Raw genomic sequence first — 25,150 nt, forward strand, 5'->3', positions numbered from 1 at the left:
AGGGGAACCCATCATAAATAACAGAAATAAGACTTTAAAATATCTATGCATAATTAATCTATTTAATTTGTTTCATTTTGTTATAAAGTTCCTTAATAAATAAGCTTTTTAGTAATATTCTACTTTATTCAATGTGTCTGTGGACTACTACTTAGCAGAGCCCCAACAATCCCAGAACGATGTTCTCTGCACGCAGTTTCTGTTAGCAAGACCTCCATTACTTATGATTTGAAAACCCCCACAAACATTCCCAACAAATAAAAGGACAATTTCACAAAAAAGTCATATTTTTTTTGAACAAATTAATTTATTTACCTCCTGGCAAAAACTGATGCAAGGAGCTTTAATGTTTCTCTCACAACTACATGTGGTACAACTTTGATGAGAATCGTTGAGTCATGCTTAATTCTTCACGGTACATTTCACTACACAAGTGAAGAAAGGTCCACTCATTGATTCTACAGTAGTGAATGCTTTCAGTAGAAAGTGGCAATTTGTGCAAGAAAACAGTCATTTTGTACAACATGTGGAAATGAAAAGACGAGATGAAAGGGGAGTATTGTTTTCGGTGAACATTTGAGAGCACATAGGGATGCTATCTGGTAGTGTCTTTTCTTCACATAACTACAAAACTGAATTGCATTGCTACATTGATTTGTTTCGGTTCAATTTCTTCTGACTTCTTGTGCCTCCGTTATTCTTTTGCCAAGACTCTCTGCTTTTCCCGCAAATTAATGTTCGAAGGTTGTTTCCAAAGGAGTCTGAATTCACCGCTCTTTATTTTGTTTTCTAAGAGTGATATTCATAAAAAGAAATCCTTGGCATCAATTCATGACACTGACAAAGGTTAAGCAAAATAGAAGCTTAAAAAATGCCATTGCAGATATTTTTTGTTTTATTGAGAGTATTAGGATTGGTGGCTATCTTTCAAGTTTTCACATTGTCTTGATTTAACATGCCTCCTATGATTTTCTCTACTTGTAGGAATTGAGATTAAATCCAATCATTTTCTCGTTGCAGCAATTTATTTAAAGATGGTGTAAGTAATAACTTGCAATGCTATTTTGTTGCTCTACTGAAAAGAATGTGGGTATGTGGATGTAAATTATGTGTGGGAGGTAAAGCGTATAGCTAATGAGCGTCAGAGAACAGAGTGTATCTCTATCCACACACGTAATAAATCGAAAATAAATACAGCTTATCAACACACAGATAAGAGTGCAGCTGAAAAAAAAATCCATCCTTTTGTAATTTGTTTTTAATTCAGTTGAACGTTATCTATAATGTTAAGTTCTGTATCTATTTCTGCACAAAACACATAGTTGCTGCTTCGTTTATTATTTATGAGACTAATTTTGTTTACTTCTGACAGATGTTTTTTTTTTTTGTTTTTCTTGAGGCATACTCCCTTCTCTGCTTTTATGCAGACATGATGATGATGAAACAGTTTAAATGAATTACCATGCTTTTATTTTTCATTACGATGAACCAGATAAAAACAACACTTGAACAACACTGGTATAAAAATTAATATTCACTCTAACAGATTCTTTTTTGGTTTTACTTTCTTCACAAAAAGGAAAAATATAAATCAAACACAGACAAAAGTAATTTTAATACAGCCATAATGCTGGTTTCAAGTGAGGATTTAAATTATTAAGAGAAAAAGGCTATCCAAACAAACCTTTGGTGGTAAGAACTGCCATCAAGTATTTACTATAAATAACAATGGGTCTTTAAATTTTTCCAGTGACATTGGACAATTTATGAATATTAACCACCTGTCGAGGGTCCTCTGTGATCTAGGATAGAATTCATTCTGGACTTTGAGTAGGCTAATCAAAAACCTACATTTTCTTAGCTATTCAGAGGTATATTTATGCTCTGGATTATTGTGATATCATCTTGCTGAAAAACCTAAATGTGATTGAGTCTAATTTTTACAAACTGATGATCGGAAATTCTCTTTCAGGATTTTTGAGAGAGCACAATCCATAGCTATTCTGATCCTGAAGCAGCAGTTCACACTCTACCTTAAATATTTTTCAGTCAGATCATGCTGTTACTCACCCCAGCCTGTTTCTTGGTGTTCCTCTTGTGATGTAATATTTTCGGTCCCTCTGGACTTTTTATATGTATGTTTTTAAGTAAAATTGTTTATTTTCACATGCCTTAATCTTGTCTGCATTTAGATCTTGCTCCACACTGTTAGCTGATAACGCTAAAAAACCCCCTCCAAAAACAACAAAAAACCCCCCAAAACAAAACAAAATGATTGAATTATTCTGATTAAATATTAAAAAATCATTTGACTAGAATAATAAATGAGCCTTTGGCAACATATCGCTAACTACTTCAAACTACAAACTTTTCAGAGATTCAACCCTGTGTGGAAAAGTATCGTGGTTTACTATTCATCTTGGAGAGAATCAAAGTATGGTTAGAAACTCCAATATGGTCAGTAATCTAAACAATCCCATCTGTGTGGCAGAAGACAATCTTGTTCATCTTGTTCCTGCAGCTACCATCTCGCTCAAGGCTGCAAAAATCTGGCACAATATTCTTTGAGTTGGCCAAGAGGTTAGCATCACAAAGTGCCAGCTACAGCTTCCTCCGTCTGACAGGTGTTCCGGGCTGCAGGCTGTATTGGGCTGATGCTATCTGTGAAAAGGAAAACACATTTTCCCCTTGATGAAAAAAGAAAATACAGTTTTTTCATCCGTTGTGGAATTTCTTTAGTCTGATAGATTAGAATATCTCAAAAGTAACTAATCTACTTCATGTTCTCGGGTTCTGCTGAAGTGATATCTTGGTTCCACAGGTCTGGCAGAATCCAGGCCTGGACATGGTTCAGCTCTGATTGATCAGAGTTAACTTATGATTTAACAAGGTGAGTGGGGGCAGATTAATTTTATAGCTTTTGTAAATAAAAAGAGAGATGAAAGGGGTAAATTCCTTTTCAGAGCACTATTTCAATAAAATGCCAAATCATTTCGCCACTCAAAATGCAGGCAGATGATTGTTTCAGTCTTAAACAAAACACATTGACAATGACAAAACTGTTGCACACTAAAGGTGTTTTTTTTAAAGACAATTTCTGGTTATCACCTATTTGATGAGATGACACATGGATCAGTCTGGTTGGGTGGGGTAACACTGCGAGTGGCGCTCAGATTTACTCAGCGTTGTCGGGAGAAGAGGTTCCTTAGGGCATTGTTGTAGTTCTTATTAAAGGCGGTGTATATGAGGGGGTTAAAAAAGGAATTCGAGTATCCCAGCCACAAAAAGATACTCTTCCAAATCGGTGGGATGTCACAGGAGCACAGCGGCACGATGAGCTCGGTGATGAAGAACGGGATCCAGCAAAGCACAAACACGCCGATCAAAATGCCAACCATAAGGGCTGCTTTTTTCTCCTTCTGCTCCCGCCATGTGTCCCCGTCTGTCTGGAAGGTCACGGTTGCGTGGCGCACGGTGAACACCATCTGTGGCTGTTGGGCTTCCTCCTTTACCTAGGAGCACAGGATAAGCCAGACACTTCACTACTTTATCATTCGTAGTAATCCTGGTTTGCTTTTAATAATTGAAAATCTTTAAACAGCAAAAGGACAAACAGCCAATTACTGCGCTGAATGATGTGTGCTGTTGAACAAAAAGATGGATTACAGACTTCTAAGTAGAGTATGAATCAAACCAAAGATTTTCATTCAACACATGAAAGAACACAACATGCAAAGAAATTAAGCTATAGGTTTTTTTAAAGTTAAATTTTAACTTGCAGTACTAAATTTTATGATTTTTCTTTTGAGGTGGAGAAGGATAATTAAACTCAACCTTCATTTAATTTTCTTCTGACCAATTTGTCAGCATGCAGAACTCAAGACTAACAGACATCCTGTTATTTGGTAAAGTTACTAAGGTCAACGCTTTTGTGAGAGAAAACAATTTTCTTAAAAATTCCAGAATTGGGAGCGATGCATGATGTAGAGGTAGAGCGGTCACGAGTTAGAGGGCCCCTCAACAAAGCTATGACTCTTTGCAATATTGGCTACAATTCAAATAGAAAAAAACAAATTAACATTAGATAGTAAAGTGTTGTAGCCTCTTGAACAACTATATTATTAGCTGCTACTACTTGCTATTGGAACACCTTCAAATTAATGGAAATCCTGCCACCTTTCCAGCATTCTTAAAGAGCATGTTTGAGTACACAGAAGTGAAATCCAAAGGAGGCAGCCTCCTGTGACTGATTACCCTCCCCTCCCAGATTGATAATGTTGTCAAGTGCTGTTTGCATTGAGGCTGCAACACTGCCAACAAGATAACCAACTTATGTAGCAGTTAAATATTCCCTACTTGCCTCCACTTTTACTAGCACACAACATAAAAAAACATAGGAAAGAGGTGCACATGTTTTGATTTGACATTTCTTCATGAGTTACTGTAAGTAAATTCTCCAGTCTGACAGCATCAATGTAATATGTTAACAGTACAATAATCCTGGAACCAAGTCTCATTTCTGATACTAAATAATAGCATAAAGAGCATATTAAAATTGTAACATTACTCTGATATTTTGTTTGGCAAGAGGATTACATAAGGTTATAGATAGACAACTATACTATTGCAGTGCAGTATAACCTTTTAAGACTGTGAGGGTGCATGCATGATCAGTGCATGGTTCGCTAATATAAAGTATTATTGTTGGCTGGAAAATGGGAACTTGAACACAGACAGAATATCCAATTACACTTTCAGGCACAAGCCGTCTTTACCCGCAGTGGTACCTGACAGGCCAACAGGGCTCACTGCAGAGAACTTATAAATCTCTCTGCAGGGTGCCAGTTTTTTTCTATGTCTCCAAAGTACTGTAGTCAGATAACAGTTCTCCTGACTTCCTCCTCCTAACTGCATAAATCACATTTGACTTTGTGAACTGAAATACAGGTCAGAAATCTTGCTTCAGACACTTTTATGTTGGATGGACACCGAACCCTTCTGTACTCTAAGCACAACATCATCACTCAAAGTACACTGAGTATTGGACAAAGATATACCACAGCACAAATTAATGAGAAGTCTAATAAACTATGCTCAATAAACAAAGGATGCCAGGATGCCTACAGCTGACCCCAATATCGCCATAACTTACTGGGAAGTATTAATTTTCAATTCAATTAAAAAAAAAAAAAAAATTATCTCAAAGTCAAAAAAAATGTTGTAACTGATATCACTTAAATGTTTTCAAATTTGTTATGGATGATGATGGTGTGTGGGCAGGAAGGATCTCCAGTAGCTGTCAGTCTTGCAACTTCTCTGAAAAAGCTTCTGACTGCAGACCCTACTGATGACGCACATAATTTGCATGACATGCTTACAGCTTAATTTCCAGCGACACAGGAAGTATTTCAAGGGTTCAGTTATTATGTATTATTTATACACAGCAGGATGTCCAGGATTACACTATCAGTTGTTGGGAAGCATTGCTATTTAATCTCACTTGCTTTTGTCTTTCCTCTTTAAATCTCTGTCTGACTGTACGGTTAGAAAGCCAGGACAGAGGGATGTTGGAGTAGGGGATATGATCCTTTCCCATTGTGATTGATGGAAGAATTGGTTTGAACTTCCTCCTTCTCTCTCTGCTTGGTTCTGCTCTGCATCCAGAAAGCCTCCATTTCAACTAATTTGGGATCTGGGGTCATAGTTCAGGTATTATTTGTGTTTTGTGGATGCCAATCACCTGCTCCCAGTTGTGTAAAAAAAAAAAAAAAACTCAGCTGTATTGGTCATCAGAACAACCATTCAAAAATAAACAAAATAATGTTTGCTGCTGCAAAGCATCCAAAACCAGAGGAAATAATTTTCCAAAAAAGCATTGCCTCAACAAAAAAGAAAAGAAATATGAACAAAAGTTTACAAAAACAAACAGAGGTACTCCAACATGTGTGGCACAATTGTAGAAATACTAGCATATTGCTGTTCAGGTTTTCTATTACCTAAATTATTCTTGTTTAATGACTTCCTTGGCACTATTACGTCAAGCGTGCTCTGTGCATATTATTGCACAGTACAACTTGGGTTACGAGAATATATCAATTTTTATGAAGCATCAAATATAAATATGACAAAATGAAAAAAATAATAATCTTGGAAAACTGATTTGATGCAGACAATTCATAATATTTTGAATAAGAAATGAAGGGGGAAAATTAAACCATTTTCATGAGTAAATATCTTTTGATGGATGAAGCTTAAAATGCTAATTTAGTTTTTGTGGGAGGGCATTTCAAAAGCTTTGTGATCTGGACAATATTTTATTTACTATGTCTACCTTTCTGTTGAGTTCCTGTCGAGAAGAAAAGGTTTGTGTTTTATGATTAGCATCTATTGAGAAAACTCAACATGTCACATTAAGAGAGTATTAAAAATTGCAGACGAAAAAACTAAGCAAATACTAATCAGGATTTTCTTGAGATGTAGGCAGAGTATCAAAACAATGTGTTGTATACCTATAGTGGATGGAGCATTTAGCTTGTTTGGTATAATGTTTTAAATGTATGTGGCATTGAAGTGAAAAGTTTCAAAAGTGTCCCTCCTTTCCAGTCACAAAAACCTGCTCCAATCAGGAGTAGAAAGAATATCATGACGTGTGGGATCAAAAAAAGCCTCTTGAGCATCCTCTGAGGTCCTTACACCATCAAACCAAAATGTAAAAATAGGGCTATCTTCAATATGAAACCTATTGCTGCAAATATATCAAAAAGCAGTTTCATATCTTTTCATATAATATTGCATTCACAAACAATAAGAATCAACCCATAAAATAAAATGTTTCAACTAGGGTTTGAATTCTGGGTTGTTTTGTTTCGAATTCAAGGAAATTGGCTGTAGCTTATTAAACTTCAAAGTCTTCAACTCAGCATGCACTAAAATATAACAAAAACATTCTCTTGCTGGAATACTCCTGATAACATAACACGATGTGAGGAAAAAAATAAAAATAAATCAACCACCATAAAGGTCACATATTCATGGGTTGCATATATGACTGAGTTAATAAAAAAAAAAAAAAAATTAAAGCTGTTATGTGTTCTACTGAAGTGTGTCACAGAAGTGTGTTTTTACACATTTTATCTTGACGAAAAAACCTGCAAAGTGTTGCTTTGCACATTCAGGGTATTTTAAACATGAAACCATTCAGCGAAATAAAAGCAGTTTTATGTTCAGAGTTTTGACAAAGTGAACTTTAAGTACTGAACCTTTCGATGATTTCCGAACTTAAAGGGAAAAAAAAAAAAAAAAAGAGTAGTAAATAAGTTGGATGATCTTCATTATTTCTTTGTTTTACCTTAAAACACAGAGTCCACCACAGCTACACATAGTTTTAATATAAATACAAATTATAGAACCATCTGGAGCCCAGAAAAAAATGTTTTCAGAGACAAGCTTATTATTTTGACCATTTGGGCAAAGCAGCAAACAGTCTCAGGAGATGATGAGTCAAAAATATATAGAGCAGGCAACAAAACATACATTTAACACTTTTTTGCTTACAAAATATGATACATTGAAATATACACAAGCAATAGAATTGTCTTAATCCCTAGAGAATAATTCACTTGTGTGCATTTCTTTTGTAAGAAAAATAAGTTTATAAGTTACAAAGGTTTGGTAAAAGTGTGATAAGCTGTAAGGAATGGAAAACAACTGCTGTGGCTTCTGCCTTAACTCATGCCAAGTCATGCTTCTTAGTTCATTCTATGTGATTATATGAAAGGAACAGCTGTTGAGTTTTGGAGCGCATATGCTACATTGGCTAAGCAATAGCCAGGAACAGTGGGAGCTGTGCCATAACCAAGCAATCAGCAGAAAGCGCAAATCACATCAAGTTAATGGAAAAATATCATCATAGAAATAGAAAATATTTCAACTCTAGTGAAAAAAAAAACTGTTACTAATCCTGGAGCTTTATGGAACTGCAGGGATGAAAGATAGAGAGAGAGAAAAAGAAGGATTTAAGATTCTTATTAGGTTCACAATCTGTTTGGTGTAAGTGAACAAAACAAATCAGCAACAAAAGATTGGTTATGATGAATATTATGAGTGCAGAGTTCATTTTTTCTGCATATTTTTGTACATTGAAGTATTGGTTTAAGAAGCAATCAATTTTATGGCCTCCTTGAGTGTCATTTGTGCATCTAGGTCAGGAATACGTGCATCACACCTATTAATACGCCATGTTTCTGCTGCAGTGTCTGTAAGTGTGGGTACATCTTAATGTCGGGGTGGGCGTATTGATGTGTGAGAGCAGGAGGGTTATTTTCTTGGATTCCTCTGCTCATATCGCAGCTCAAATTGACAGTTTGCAGGTTATGGTTGGAAATGAAGGGAGAAAAATGTTTATTGAGATGCCGCTAATCCAACAGCCGTCTGTGGAAAAAACCAACAATAAAATCTATTACCTGTTGCTTGGAGATTGATTGCCTGATTGATGAAACCTGACAAAAGAAGGGTAGTGAAATATCAGAGTAGGTAATTTATTTAGTGATGAGGCTAATTTATTTAGTACTCAACCAAGAGCTTTTATTTTGGGGCGAGTTAAATGCTAGAGATACACAACAAAAGGGGGGAAATACATTATAAATAAAAATGGTTATCAGGGAACATTTCAGAAAAAAAATCTCTGTAGAAAGAAAAAAGAAACCATAACATTTAGGTTCAAGGAAAAAATATATATACAATCAATAAGTAACCAATGCTAATTTCAGATGTCTTTACAAATGCAAAACAAACAAACAGCAAAAAAACAACATAAGGGGTTGCTTAATTTTCTCAGCTAAAACCTCCCTGATTAAATAGTTGCTAATGTAAAGTGGAACAGATCCAGACTTTTATGTGCGGTAATTAGCTAAACGGCAAAGCTTGGAAGGTGCAGGCCCCTATTAATGATGCTGAGACAGTATTCATAGCCTTCAACTCTCGGCCTACGCACACATCAACAGTCTGCGGGTGATGAGCGGAATGACTTCAATTATTTTTCCGTACGCTCACACATCAGATACTTGTGCACTTCTTTGATTACTGATGAGCAGCTCATCAGAGACAGTAATAAACAATAGGTCTGAAAAGAAGATATGCATGCTTGATACAACTTAAATATGAACTAAATATGGGAGGCTAAATGTAAACATGTCACAATACATAAAGTTCAGTATCTTGCAAAAGGATTCAGATTCCTTGAACCTTTAGTTTTTTTTCATTTTTCAACTACAAATTTGAATATATTATATGTATTAGTTGCACAAAGTAATACATAACTGAGTTGTAGAAGGAAACTATTAGATGACCTGGTTTTCTTAAAAGGTCTAGCAGTCTTACTTCAGCTCCTTTAAGTAAAATCTAGTGCAACCAACCTAAGAAGACAAAATAATACGTGGTAGGAAACTAACATCACAGGTCACCCATAACACACCTTCCCTGTTGTGGAAGAAATGTGGTGATGGTAGCATCATGCTGTGGGGATGATTTCATGAGCAGGGACAGGAAGGTTGTAAGAGGTGGAAGAGTTAAATATAGGATGACCTTGGAAATAAACCTACTGAGGGTCCAAATGACATTAGAGTGGGAGAGAGCAACTTCCTGCAGGAAAACACTATACAGCTAGACCTACCATGAAACGCCTCAGATTAAAATAGTTTCATGAATACCAATACATATTCAGAAAGGCTAAGTCAAAATTCATACTCTACTCAGAATAGCAAACTGTGGGAAGTCTTGAAAAGCAATGTTCTCACACTCTGTCCAAACTCAGTTGCTACCTGTGCTGACAGAAATAAACCCCCAAAAGTCTAGCAGTTGTAATAACAGTAAAATGTGATTTGACTCAGTAGTAGCAATACACCCGTGGAAGCTAAATACAAACATGCCACATTGCTCAGATTTTAATTTGTGAAACTTTTCACTTTGCAAATATGTGCTACTTCAAGACATTTTCCAGGTTCTCTAGGCCCATTATTATCTTCCAGCTTTTCTTCTGCAATTCCAATGCCGTCTCCTCTCCGTTTTCCCCTGCCGAGGCAAGAGATGTCGGACCGCTACGTCTGGGAAATCCCTTCACATTTTTTACATTTTCACCTTTTGATGGACTTTATTATGAAGCTATGCAAGTTGAAAAGTGTAGTTGCTACAAATGAATAGTCAGTTAAACTTTTAAGCTGAAAATGGGAATTCTGGAGACCCTCGCCCACTCTGTTGCTGATTCTTTGATTGACACTACTACAGTAGGATGCATGCCTTTTGTGTTGCTGTGTCACATAAAATTTCAATGCAGTACAATGAGGTTGGCAACTGTAGTGAGACATGATATAGAAAATTTCCATGTTTGTAAATATTTCTGCAAGGTATTATGTAAGGATGACAAGCTGCTCTAAGGAGATTGTAATAAAACAAGAACTTTAATTACCTCAGCCATAGGGGTGATTGTGTTTGTCTTGCGGGAGCCGATGCGAAACTTAGCAGCTTTGTAGATCTTCCAATAGACAAACAAAACCACACAAAGTGGGAGATAAAATGCCCCAAAGGTGGAGAAGATGGTGTAGGATGGCTCCTGGCTCACTTGGCACTTCATCCCTTCTGAGTAGGTCTCTCCCCAGCCAAAGAGTGGCGACAAGGAGATTATGGAAGATAGCAGCCATGTCAGCGCAATCATCACGTTGGAGATCTTTTTTCGAGTCTTGAGTGTGTACTGCAGGTGCCTGGTGATGGACCAGTAGCGGTCCAGTGCAATGGCTGTCACATTCCAGATGCTAGCCGTGCAACAGAGCACGTCGAACGAGATCCACACCTGACAGAGCACGCGTCCAAGTTTCCACAGTCTGCCGTTCAGCTCGTGAACCAGGCTAAGCGGCATAACCAGTGCAGCTACCATCACATCTGAGATGGCCATGGAGGCCACCAAGTTGTGGGGCACCCGATGGAATGTTCTCACCCTGAGGATGGTCACCAGCACCAGGAGGTTCCACACAAAGGTGGCTGCCACAAGCATTGCCAGTAAAGTGAGAGTGAGCACGCTGAAAACGGAAAATGGACGGTAAAGGTTTCCCCCGGAGTCGTAGCCGTCCAGAGCTCCACTGAAGTTGGCTGTCAGCGAGCTGGAGTTGCTGTACGTCATGGTAGCTGCTCACGACCCCACAGCCAAGGGCCGAGAGGATTCAGAGAAAATGTCTGCAGGAAGCCGATGCATTCTGCAGAGAGGAGACAGAAACGGGGACTCAGATTCAATCTGAACCAAGTCTCACTGATGCAAATAAAGGTTAAAGATGGGAATATCTATTTAATGTGTTGCATTTAGTATCATTTTTACTCTCTTAAAATGCGCTGCAGATGCATCATTGTGTTTCTAGAAGAGAGGTAGTTTAGTGATTTGCTCACATTGGTAAAACACACTCGAGTCTCTCATTTCAGCAGTCAAGCAACCTGCCTACAACTTTTCAAGTGCAATTTCATCTGCTATTAAAAAGGCTCAGAAGCACTCAGGGTAACATCTCTGGCTCAGAAAAAGACCATAAATATTCAGTTTCATCATCGCACTGCTGCGCTTTCATTTGCATTAGAAGCAGACCTGTGTTGCACAATGAAACAAACTTTGTTGTTCTTTGTTGCAGTTTTATTTTTTCTAACAGTGAAATGTCATATATATGTATTATATATAAACACACACACACACACACAAAAATTAATCTCATAAGCAAATTCTGTTGCATGCTTTAGGAATGCATATGCTTTGCTGTGGAGAGGAATTTTTGCTTTGAAAAGATTATATTGCAACATACTATTACTCCAATTTCAAGCCAAGAAAAAAAAAGTGCCAACTATGTCAACACATTCACAGGAGGATGCACACCTAACTCTAAAGTCTGCACAGTGTGATATTCAGCATTGCAGAAACAGTCAATTTCAACCCACCAAGTGCTGTTGTTACTATGTGACATATGATTTCCCCCCCCCCCTTACTCTGGTGTTGATCTTTATTTCTGTGTTTCTTTCCTAAACTATTTAACCAGTGTAAAAAAATAAAATCAGAATGCATCGTTACAATAACTAAAACCTATACACGCGCATTTCAATTAGCAATAATAATTTCATGCACTGTGTTTTGGAAAACATATCTATACATACATGTTTTAACAATCCCTTAAGATGCTAATTTTAAAGTTAATCACAACTCGTTATTTATACATGTAATGTTAGAATGATTTCGTATGCTTTAAAAATTCTAACGTCTCCCAGGAATTCTGTGAAAACTGAGAACACTTTCACTTGACCTTTACACCTACGAGTTATTTAAAAAGTTTTACAGAAGCATTCATTTTGCATGCTTTGCAAGATAACTGGTTTCCCATCTTCTCTGAATCCCAATTGTTCACAACAAGGTAAATCAATTTGTGTAATGTAATTTCATCAGTGCAATAAATGTCTGCTACCCAGACTCCCATAATTTTCTGATTAAAGAATTGAACAACTGAAAAAAACCCAGATCTGTCTAGCAGATAACAAAGGAAGCTTTTGGTCAAAATCTTTACGCATCTTAGCTTTATTCACCCAAAAGGTTTAATCAGATGGATTTTCTCCCTGTGCCTCACAAAAAGACACAGATCTTCATCAGTTGTTGTAAGAATACTGCCTTGTAAAATTTTAAGTCTCTTCCTGAACCAAAACTTTTCCTCATTCAGTCATGTTACTACCACAAGCACTACTAGTGCTTGTTCTTGGGGGGCGGCGGGAAACATTTCAAACCAACACAAAGTGTTATGCAACTGAAAATACAAAAAAAAATAAGAATCTGAAAAATATGGCCTGCATACATTAAGACCATTCTGAAGCAGCAAACTGTTTCTAAACAGGTCAACTCATGTTAAGTATTGATGTTTTCTTTTCCTTATGCCATTTAGATTAGGCTTCCAGCCCCATTGGCTAAAAATACATCCAAAGGATTATATTCCTACCCCTCTATTTAACCATGTGGAGCATATTCTTGGGGTTACATTTTCTCCTTTTTTGTGCCATATTGAAGCTACAACATCATGGACAAACAATTAAATTTATGTTTCATCTCATTACAAAACAAAAGACATCAAGTCTTATTTTTTGTCCAGATAAGCTTTTGCAAAAGGCGATACTCATTTCTGTGGGCCTTACTTAGAGAAATGGCTTCTTTCTCCCAGCTTTGTCTTCCATTTGATGTTGCCACCTGCATGGCTGACGTTGTTCAGAATGGTGATTATCCTTGTATACTTTTTCACCTTGCACACACCATCAGCCTTGCCTGTGCAGGTGTCACTTTTGATTTCTGACCACATCCTCTAAGATTTTCCAGAGTGGAAGGTCTAATACTGCAGCCTCTGGAACTTAAAGATGCATACAATTTACATAAAGCCTGGTAGGCTGGCTAGCTGAGTTTTGAGCAGCCACATGTTCTCGCTGAGCTCTTTAGCTTTAGCCATGACTTGTCAGAAAATAACTGCAGATGTTCTTCACCTGCTAGGTTGATGCAAAGTACTTTTCAGAAATAAAATGGGAAATTGGGATGCTTCAAAGCAGCCCGTCTGTAATAGTGTGCAGAACCTTTAACTTCACAATTTGAAATGGGTATGAATAATTCTGGGCTTTCTCTTTTACATAAAATTAAAGTCAAAAATAACTAAACTCTTTGATGAATTATACTATCATATTTTGTCATCTATATTTTAGCCACTTAGCAGGAACACATTGACTGAATTTAAAAGTAGTACTTTAAATCAAAGCTCATCTCTGTGTTCAACCCCCCTTTTCAAAGTACACCTAGATAGAATCCAGTGCAACCCACTGTTGTCAAAAGTCACCAAACTTAAGCCCTCCGAGTGCAAGTGAATTTAAGGATAAATCCTGCTGTTCTGTGAAGGCATCAGAGGTTAAAAGCAGAAAGAGAACAGCATACCCGTAAACATACCAATGCATGGCCATTGACTTTAAATCTACTGGTTGGACTATTCAGAAGTAATCAAGTAGCTGCAGAGATCCACTTGAGACTGAAGTCAAGATTTACCTTTCAACAGGACAACAGCCCTAAACATACTCTCATTAGAATGCCTAAATCCAAATGAAATTCTGTGGCAAAGCTAGAAATTTGATGTTTAAGTAAGACTGGGCAACATATTTAGTCACTGCATCTTCAAAACTGGACATAAGCCAAAGACTTGAAGAGAAAGATGATGGCACCGTATTATATTGACTCAGGAGGACTGATTGCCAAGCTTTTGAGGTTTTCATTTGCAAAAAATGTAAACAACATGCATCCTTTTCTTTTCACAATAATGCACTAAAACATTCCCAAAATTTGTGGATGTGACATGTTGTGAGAAAGCCAGCGAGTGAAATGTTACATTACCTCTTGATGTCACAATCTGCTTCCCCTGATCAATGACTTCGACACACCACTAACCCCTGTGCTCCTTCTCCTGCCCTCTCTCATTAACTAGCCCAATAAAATGCTGTACAAAGAGACAGCTGTTGTGAAGGGAAAAGGTGATAAAGCATGCATGCATTCTGATCAGCAATCTTGCAGTAACTCTGCTGACATTACAGAAGCAGGGGCAGGTGTCAGGAAGGGCAGCGGACACATGCTCTGCAAAAACTAAAACACCCAAATGGAAGGATACAGAAAAACACACACACACAACTGTATACATATACACAGATGTGAGAGGAATGGAGAAAATGACTCCAAAGGGCTTTACAGTTATTTAAGTCAAAGAGCAGCAAGTACATTGCTTAGTACTTTGAAAGCACCAGATGGCCCTTGGGTTTAATAGACCTGGGATTTTTAGCTGACATAAACGGATGGTGATTATAATCTCATTACCTATGCAAAGGTGTCCACGTCTACCATTTAGTAGGAGGAAAGACACACAAATGGGTTTCAAGCTGGAGGATGTACTTGATTGTGGTATGAAAACAGCAATCTATGAGGAGCTTAAACCTTTCCAGGGCTCATCAGACACTGAGTTCAAAAACTTGCAGGGGCATGTTTCCTTTGTAAAATTTCCTCAGAACCCTTTTAGTTGGCAGCCAGTCTCTTCTGGATGCATATGTAATTTTCTGAAAGAAAGAAACCCACTTTGTCTCCACGGTGATTACCTCTCTTTCATGTCTGTTTCTTCCATTGTCTTTCTGTCTCTTCTTGCTACAGTTTGCAGATAAAAATTTGACTTTTTTTTTTTTTTTAGAAAGTTTGTCAGCAAAGAAGCCACATTAGTTAAATAGCAAATGTGACATCTAATTTTCATTTCACATTTGGGGTCCAAACGCAGTGTCACAGCCAGTCCTGTGATTAAAACTGTACCTGCCTGAATGACATTCTCTCTGTGCAAAAAGCTCTTCATTAGGAAAACTGTTGTCTGCTCAGCTGTTGAACAATTTCCTCTGAGGAGAGTTTCTCTGAGGCTGACATTTGCGGATGAAAGGAAGCGGAGATATTGAGATGTGTCCTCTGACTTGTGTTCAAACCTCAAAAGAAAAATGCAAAAAGAGGAAAGTGAAGCCTCACTTTTTCCAATTTGGTACAGCAGAACGAATTTGTCAAGCAATGCACATTGTATTTTCTTTTTCTGCCAGCTTCTGCCACACATGTATAAATGTCCAAGAATAATTTAGATTTTAAACAATAAAATAAAAGGATTGCAATTCAGAGTCACCACTTTCACCATGATAATCTCGGAAGACACTTGTTACACTGCATTCCAGAAACACACCTTTACCTTTGAGACAAGAGTAGTCAGAAAACACAATTTTCATGTCTTGTTGGAAAACAAAATTCGGGTCATCATTCTGTAAATAATAACTCACCCCGTTAACAGTTAAACACGGAGCAGTCCCGACGATCTCGGTCCTGATCTCTTCATCCATATTCACTTTGCTGCTGTGTCAGTGCTGTGATTGAATCGCCTGGCTCAGTGCGTGGATAACGGCAGAAACGCGCTTCGCTCCGGAGGATACAGAGCGGCTGGAATGAACCACGGCGCGAGCTGAAGGAGGGGAGGGCTCGCGCCAATTAAACGATAAACGCCACGTTTTCTGGGCGCGAGAGGGAGACTTGATTGGTTATGATCTGCACCTGAACACAACTTTTATTTTCACTAACAAGCGGAACGAAGCGCATAAATGTATCTCCGTCAGCAGCGCGTCTTGGAAAGATTCCCTGTTACTAATTAGTCTGACCATGCAGTGATCAGAGCCTGCTTCAGGAGAACGGCTCGTGCTGCTTTATGATTGATAATCCCCCTGCAGTATCTTTCTAGGTTAGCATGATAAACCCCATATGTCGCAGAAAGTAACTGAAATCCAATTTATGTTAAGAGAAAGCGTCCTTGAGTTCTTCTTGATTGGACCATAGGAAGATCCAGCGGGACACCGGATGTCCTGCAAAAAATAAGGGGAGAACTTCCCTTTGAGACTCATTAATATAGCTTTCGCCTAACCGCAGAAAGAAAATCGCTACGACTATTTCACCCTTGGTGCCCATAAAGACTGAATTATACAAAGAATATTGGATTCATCGTGCTTTTGTTTTTACTTTAGTTCAGTCCTTCTTGGTGTTTCTAGTTGTGTTTATTTCTTCTAGTTATTCTTAGTTACTACAGTCTAATCATTTCTTGTGTCTATTATTAGTGTTAGATTTATTTTCTAGTCCCCTGTGCCTCCCTCTCCCCTCACATATGCGATCAATTTGCCAATAAGTTCTTTGTTTCCCAGTACTTAAGCTCCTCTCTTTCAGTCACTCCTTGCTGGTTCCTTCTGTTATTTCCCGTTCAGCTCTGTTATCCCTCGTGTCTCTGTGCGATTATTTCCTAGATTCTAGAATTATTTTCTGCCTTTTCCTCCTGTGGATATTTGTAAGTTCTCGTTTCTCATTTTTTCATTTAACAATTTCATTATCTCCACACCTCTACTATTTTTTTCAATTGAGTCCACAATCAACCACAAACAAATCATGACAAAGACCTAATAATAATAATAATAAAAAAAAAATGTAAGCAAAGTAATGATAGATGAGATTGCCTTAGTAAAATATGATTCTTCTCAGACTTTATAATGCCAGGTTTTTATTGGGAAGTAGACTGACAATCAGATGGCTATAAATATATCAATAACAACAACAAAAAAACTGTTTAGAGTACTAACCTGATGGGCAATTTCATTAAAAAAGAAACAAGAAAGCCAATAATAAATTTACCTCCGGAACAGCTGGTTCCAGCACCACGGTCAGCGCCAAAGGATCTTTCCATTTTACTGCACATACAGCAAGCCAGTTTATTTTTGCACAGGCTGCATGAAGTTACAAGCTTTTCCCCTGGATCTGCAATGGATATGTAAACACACACACTATCCAACTCATTTGCTCTAGTGTGTGTGGAGTAGGTTTATCCAACTCTCTGACACTTACTTCTTTTCTAATCCAAGGGATTTCTCCAAGACAAAACAATGTCTGATAACTTACTATGAAATATGCAGCTGCACACATGCAAAGGCACACTGAGAGTTTATCATATAAGCCCATTCTGGGGGCGGGGGGAACATTCAGGCGGCTAAAGCATCTTTCCAGCTACTCTAAAAAGCTCCCTTAATTCCCTCATAAAGGTGCTGCTGCACAAAAAATACTCTTCATGGCAATCCACACATCATGTGACACTGCTCCTTCGTATGCAGATGCAATACCATGACTAAAAGTGTTCAGCTGTTAAGGCCTCATGAGATAAAAATCAACTGCAGTAAAGATAAACAGTGTGCTCATATCTTGCAGGGTATAAATAAAGTTTTTCACAGGAAATGGAAAGCTCCAATCATGCCTTTTACTACATGTGGACCTAGTTGGGGGAAAATGTGTACTTTGCCCTGTTTTGAGCTGCTGGGTATCAACTCTCATGAAATCATTCCTCCTCTGCTCTTCTTTCTTGTCCGATACAGAGTTCTCTCTTTTCTACCTGTGCAGCTTCCCACTCATCACATCTCCGACCTTGTCATGCCACACTAGTCCTTCCCCATAAATTGCCTTCATCATCAATTACTGCTATTGCGACCAGAGCATAAGGCCATCAGCAACTATAACTTCACTCTGCAGGTCCTGTGAAATGACCAGAGTGGAAATATGGTGCTGCCTTGGGTGAGGGACTTCACCGGTAAACATGCCATATAAATTCTAGCCTGGATGTGTGCCGGGGTGTGTGTGTGTGTGTGTGTGACATACAGCATCAATGTAAGGTGTGATTGAAAGTAGAGAACAATTAAACATGGATTTTCATTCCAGGGTGTCTAGGGTGCTGTGCTAAAGTAGTGTCATGATTTAGTCCTTTACATGTCCTTTGCTCAACTTCAATTTCTGATAATTGAAGTTGACTATGATTTCACTCAACTTCACACAAAATCAACATACAGAATGCTTAACAGGTGTGTTTGGGTCACTTTTTCAATATTCAGGCCTTATGAAATAAGACAATGATTGGGTAAGCTTCTGAAATTATTATATACATGTAACTAATAACAACATTGTTTAGAGCTATTATTTTCATTTTGCCAGCATGAAAAATATGTTTGACTGAACTCATTTGAATGAGAAATCTATACAAATGATAGAAAAATCCAGTATTAAAGTCCAAGGAATGAAATGAAGATCTAAAAAGGAGGTATACTTCATCAGAAAGTCCTTTGGAGCCATTTCTAAGCAGTGACAGCTTTCAAGAGCATCAGTTCAAACATTGCTGTGCAGGCACAAGCTATAATATGTCAACAAGGTCTGGAAGCAGACACTACTGACATTTGGAGGTTTAGGAACATGGGAATCACCAAATCGCAAGCTTACCATAAATAGGGAACTGCTGGAACACCACCAGTGTCATTGTGTCCAGTGAGACACTGTCACATCACAGGGGAAAGAGAGAGCGCTGAATTAGAGAAGAAAAGTCTGCAATTTCTTTTTTTTAATTGTAAAATTGTAAAATATACTGCAGAAATTTGCAGTTACTCTCATGGATAAGTCAAATGGCTTATAAAGAAACATTCCATAGATTAAGCCATTAGATCAAAAACTTCTAGGTTTGCAAGAGTTTGTGAAGATGTAATACTGAATCCAAATTCTTCAACTGTACCTCAAAAAAGAACCGGATTTTAAAAGAAGAAGCAGCGAAGCTCTCAAGCCAGATCCCTGCTACAAAGAAAAAGAAAAATAAGTATGCCAATTCTGCCAACACTAGTGATTAAATATCCATCTAAAATTATACATGAATCTTGCTGATGATTATATTATAAGTGAGTGGTTGAAGTCAAGTAAACTAAAGGACATTTAATTAAAATCCCAGTGGATGTCTGAATGTGTAACTTTGATGCTTTTGTGAAACACACAAAAATACATAAGGACTTCAAACTTTTCCTTCCACTTCTTAATTTTGAAAATCAGAAAAGTTATGTGTTCTTAACTTGTAAGAGGTCCAGGTTCAGTGTCTAAGACACCAACCCAAATCACTACCCCTGCTGGCGTTGTTCCTGTTCTGGTTAACTTGGCTACCTGAGTCGCCACTGGCTGCATGTATTGTAAGTACCACATTTTCCTACAATTGTATGTGTTCACTTGTGTGCCTGATTAAATTTATCAGGACTAAATGTTTTTTGGGTTCTTTTTCCTTTGCACTGCAGACAAGAAGGAAACTATCATGCTGCACTTTCTGCTGCCCTTGAAGCTTAATGATATGTATCTCCACTCTACCACCCATAGCTAATTGCAGCATCAACGTATGTCAGTGGCTGTGAAAGCCAATGGAGGCTCAGAAAGGCAAGGTGTTAGGTTGTGATGTGCTGAGGCAAGCAGCTCTGAACGAAGGAAAAGCAGAGGACATTCAATAAATTGAGAGGATGGAGAGGAACACACACTGTTTGACAGGCTGTTGGCAGAGTACACCAAGAGCACAAACTCCTGAACGACGCTCTGAACTTGTGGTGTGTTCAGAAATGTTGCTCAAATTTAAGTTAGTGCAAATATTACGTTTCATCAAGCTGAGGATTTAATTTTGAAGACTTTGTATAGATGCCAAATCCTGCAGTACACCGTTTTGGGTTTATGAACTGTTTACTCTATTTTTTGTTGTCCTCAGTGCAACAGCGTTAAAATACACTCCAAATATAGGGTGAACATGTATTATTAAATATAGATTTATATTTTTACATAATCTGAAATTATTTTAATGTTTTTCTGGAAGTAATGTTTGGTAAAACAGCTGCTCAGAAGTACTACTGTGAGAGAGCGGATCTGTGCTGTACACATTAAACTGTTAGCCTCCAGTTCTCCTTCATAACAAATACCCAAGCGTTCTACTGTGTTATTTTTAGGGCAGCATATGTCAGGCCTTTAGCTTCTGATGACACAGCATAAGACATCATCAGATCAGTTGCAGCCAGGCTACAAACAACAGTCAAAATATATTCTCGTCAGTCTCTGGAGAGCCGAATCATGCCGGTTTTATCACACCGAACGATTTTTAACTTTATGACCAGTGTGTCAGCATCTACAAGAAAAATACAAAATATTGGATTTATTCTGAGCTTCACAAACATGCTGCATTATGAAAAGTGGAACATAATTCCATGCCTCTCAACTACCTTTTCCAACATCCTCCACACTTATTGCCACCTGTGGTGATGTTGTGGTAAAAGTCCATAGATGAACAGATTTCCTTGGTAGCAGTGTAATATCACACTGAAAATACTGTAGGTAGAAAAACATAACCTGTCATTTATGTAGTTTTCGAAAACATAAACCAAGGCAGGAGTTAAAGGGGGGTTAAAAAACAAACAAACAAAAGCATTTTCAGGTCTTGCATCATGTCATAATGTTATTCTCAACTCAAATATACCCAGAGTGTTATTTTGATTCTTTCATAAATGTTTGAGAAATCCTTTTATCTCATGTGGCAGCCATTCAGGGGTGCCTGTACACTTTGGTCTCTCAAAGCAAGTCTATTTTCACAAAGTACCCAAGCACAGTTATTGATTGTCCTATAAAATGGCACTATGTACCTGAAAAGTACATAATATTGCCCATTTAAGTGCAAAGTACACCCACCCTTATTGATTTCTACGAAACAACCCATACTTTTATTCTAAATGTATCTTAATGAATGATAAATTTAGATTTTCAGGTGTTTTAAACATCTTTGGGGGGACCATGACATTTTAAGGCCTGTGTTAGTCAAGCCTGAAATAAAAGCGGTGGATGACGTTTTGCCTGATCTTTGTAACAAAAGAAACTCACCTCCTGGCTGTAAGCTATCAACCCAATTCCTTGACTTCCCAGAAAATGAATGTCCTTGTAAGTCTCTTACTGGCGGACCTAAGGGGTGAAGTGACCACTTTTCTAAAGCCACTCCAACATGTTAACAACTTGTTAGGGATTGAAGATGCCATCATCTGTCTTCATGCTTCAGAGAGCCTCTTTGAGAATCACATTCTTTCCTTTCTCCAAAGCATTAAAACAACTTAGCCTGCCATGTTATGTGCAAAGCTCCAGAAAATCTAGTGAGAGGCCTCCATAACTGCCCGTGGTAGTGACCGACAGGCTGACCACAATGTATGAGCTGCAGAGGTTGTGTGTCACACTACATCTTAAGCTTTGAGTACAAGCCAGACTTGTGTCACCTGCAGACACGCAGATTACTCCACTTTTGTGTTTGTCAGTTTGTCAGGAGGATGAGAATAGTGGACCCATTTGAGGCACAGTGTGGGAACAGATCGACTTGTTTTTGAGTGGGAAGAAGACAAAGGCATGACCTTGTACTTAGAGGAGGAATAAGCAGAAATAGACTGTCAGCTTGCACCAGACTGTGAGAAGGTGTGTGGGTGATGAAAAGGCTGTTTACTTGGATAACTGACAGGAATGTAAATGCAATACCAGTGCTACAGGAGAGTATTCTACAATCACAAAAAGACAGTACAAAGAAAATTATGCATGCATGAAGGGAACATGCAACTCCATGCAGAAAGACCCCAGTCTAGAATTCAGACTTAAGACGTATTTTTCTCCATGCAGCAGTGCTAACGCCTGTCTCACCATGTTTAACCAGGTTAATCCACAATTATTTATTATTAAATAGCACTTAATGAACTTTGAAGCTGTCTTATTATTCAAAGAAATTACAGCATAATGTAAATCTTGAATGTTGCAACGGCTTCTCGGCATGAAAAAGTATTTTATTAACAGTGATTGTGCATGGACACATTTGTAAGTGTAGCTCATTTTTTAGACGCTTCAACAGGAAGGGTGCTGATTTTTCTGTAAAGAACATGATGTAATCACAGATTACCTTGGACCCAGTTGACTGAACTCAAATCAAGAACAAAACATGTACACTGTCGTCTTTAAGGGGGAAACGTCAACATGTTTCCTTCAAGGCGAGGGCTTGGTGACAGGTGAATGTCTGTACATGGGAAACAGATGTTGTTCAGCCGATGTTAACGTACACCTCTCCCTTTGACTATATCATCTTTTTCTTAACTTTAACAAAAGGAAGGCATATAGTCCAATCGTCAAAAATAATACAGTCGGAGGATTCTTTTTTATTAACCCTAAGGTTCAAGGCAAGTTTGCAGCTCCACAACACACAAGCGGAGGAATGAAGCACCAACTTAATGCATTAATTTTAAGTGCCCAACATTAAAGAGACAGGTTTAGGTAACAGAAACCTCTGGGCAGAAATGCAAGTGGTTTCTGAGAAAGAAAACAGTTTTGTCTGACCTACAGTCATCATTGCCTGTTATACGTAATTCTGACATTCTGATTCAATTTGTGGATGTCAAGGCATTTCTAAAACCTTCAGCTGTTTTCTTCTTCTTCTAAACTCTCTCCTCTCAAATTATCTTTAGGAATTATAACTTTAATGTCCCAAGAGAAACCAAGTTAAACTGTTGATAAATATTAAACCTTTAATCAGCTATGCTCATAGTTGCAACATTCATTCCATGTAAAAAAAATTAAAAAAAATCTTTTTTGTATTAATTCCCTGTATAATTCATATGAGAACTGTTTTTTTGTTGTCTTTTTTGTTTCATTTTCCCTGAAAGAATTCACTAGAAAACAGTGTGATTAATAATAAATATGACTCTAATAATGCTGAATGTTTTTAATGGAGAAATAAGTCTTAAATTGAATAATTATCCAGAATCTCTTTAAATTCTCTCTGTTTGATTTCACTGAGCTGAAGATTTCTTCCTGTTAAATGGGAGTTTTCCTCTCCATTGTCACTACATGCATCCTTGGCATGAAGGACTGCTGTGAATTAAATGACACATTGAAAGTGATTGTCGACTGTCACCACATGCTTAACCAAGAAGAGTGAATGATTTGATGCAACCTGCTGGGTTATTAATTATATTTCTAACTAATTTTAACTAATTTGATATCCAACTATGAACTGTTTGATAAAAAGGCTCAACTGTAATGTATGCATGATTGGATTGAAATGATTCTTTTTACAAAGTGCTTTGAGATGACATGTTGTGAATAGGTGCTATTTAAATAAACTGAATTGAACTGAATTGAAATTACAAACACCTCCTATCGAACTAATTGTTACAATAGATTATGAGACTCATTTTTTATATTATGAGACTCATTTTTTATATTAATGAATACAAATTAAAATAGCCTTCAACTTTACATTGAAAATTACATTACATGAAATTATATTTTTGAACTAGAAATGGTTTGCATGTTTTCATAATCTAAAGTTTGTCTTGAAGAGGTGCTGCTGCAGTTCGTGTCACTGTTTTTTGCCTTATTTTAGCTGATGTCTATTTTAAGGCCTTTCTCCCAATAGGTCTTGTCTGCTCTCGTTCATCGAAATAGCAGAGAGAAAAACGGATGTTCACTCCTTTTTGAAGATGCACCAAACCTGCCACTGGGCAAGCAGCATTATGTAAATGTGTTGAGATATAAAAACTTGTTGCCACCAAAGAAGAGGATACGCTTTTGCCTTTTTTTTTGCCACAGCAATCACTTCTATGTTTGTATGTCCTGTCGTTTTATGGCATTTTGAAAATCTCCAGAGAGTTGGAATGTGAAGATTATGATGAAATTATGATGACATTCAGTCTTAGTGCAACTAAGGGTTTCAGTAACACTGGTCACTCTTTTCCCCATTATTCTGGTTTGCATAAATTTGTTAGAGTTGTTAAGATCTTTCATACACATTGGAGACGCAGCTGTTGTTGGTTAGTTTGCATCTAAACCAACCAACAAACAAACCCCCTAGAACGATTGACAGATGGCGTCTTGTTAATTGTACACTTCTATTCAGCATGTCACACTGCAGGTTCCAGCCAATCAAGAGTCCAACAAACCCTCTGACAAGTCTAAGTTCTTAATATGAGTTAATGAAAGTTTAAACAATATTGTTTGGATTTCCTAAAATGTGCTATTCTTTCCAGTTGCAAATTAGATGTCAACTGCTTTAATCACTGGATGGCGATAGGTCTGTTTTGCAGACAACAGGCTTATATCTATAAAAAATATATTCTGCTTTACTAAGATTATGCTCTCCAGAGTATAAAGCTATTCTTTCTAGTTTTAGTTTATTGTTTTTGGGGAAATGTTATTTTGTGAAAATATATTTACTGGTGGTGAATTAACATTGTCAATCTACTTCATAAGGCTGTTTCATGTGCTACACCACTTCAGATAAATAAATAAATAAAGGAACAGATAAAGCTGGTGTTAAAGTTAATTATTTGACTTCTAATCAATGTTTTGCCTGTTCATATATACGTTAAATGGGTAAGGGCAGAGTTGCTTGTAGTTTGTGTGCTCCAGTTTCAACATCCTTGCAACATCAATTGGCCTGTGGGCGTGGAGTGAGCTGCGTTCAGAGTCTTAATAAGAAAGCATTTAACTGACTGTCAAATCATTAAAGAGTACATATGATGAGGGCAGCACAGATACAATACTCATTGAGAACAAACAGTTCTACTTTAGTGTCATTAGGCCACAAGACATGTCATCAAAAATAAAGGTATTTTTCCTATGTGCATTTGCGAACTGCAATCTTACTTTCTTATGTTTCTCTTGGAGTGATAG

General features: G+C 37.5%; 1 protein-coding gene across 2 annotated transcripts; it reads right to left on the minus strand.

Moving 5' to 3' along the window:
* Positions 1–282: 282 nt before the first annotated feature.
* Positions 283–16,356, minus strand: htr5ab (5-hydroxytryptamine (serotonin) receptor 5A, genome duplicate b). Of its 2 annotated transcripts, XR_003593961.1 has the most exons (4): positions 15,883–16,356; positions 10,463–11,243; positions 3,109–3,512; positions 283–2,661 (listed from the first exon to the last, which is right to left on the minus strand). XR_003593961.1 is itself a non-coding variant. In XM_028005866.1 (3 exons), exons 2-3 carry the CDS (start codon positions 11,168–11,170, stop codon positions 3,180–3,182), a joined length of 1,041 nt encoding a protein of 346 aa, XP_027861667.1. In that variant the 5' UTR covers positions 11,171–11,243; positions 15,883–16,356; the 3' UTR covers positions 283–3,179. The 2 variants fall into 2 exon arrangements, 1 of the variants encoding a protein (XP_027861667.1); XM_028005866.1 differs by having other exon boundaries at positions 283–3,512.
* Between the last annotated feature and the right edge of the window lie 8,794 nt (positions 16,357–25,150).

Source organism: Xiphophorus couchianus, chromosome 21 (genome assembly GCF_001444195.1).
Source record: "Xiphophorus couchianus chromosome 21, X_couchianus-1.0, whole genome shotgun sequence".
Classification (NCBI taxonomy): Eukaryota; Metazoa; Chordata; class Actinopteri; order Cyprinodontiformes; family Poeciliidae; genus Xiphophorus; species Xiphophorus couchianus.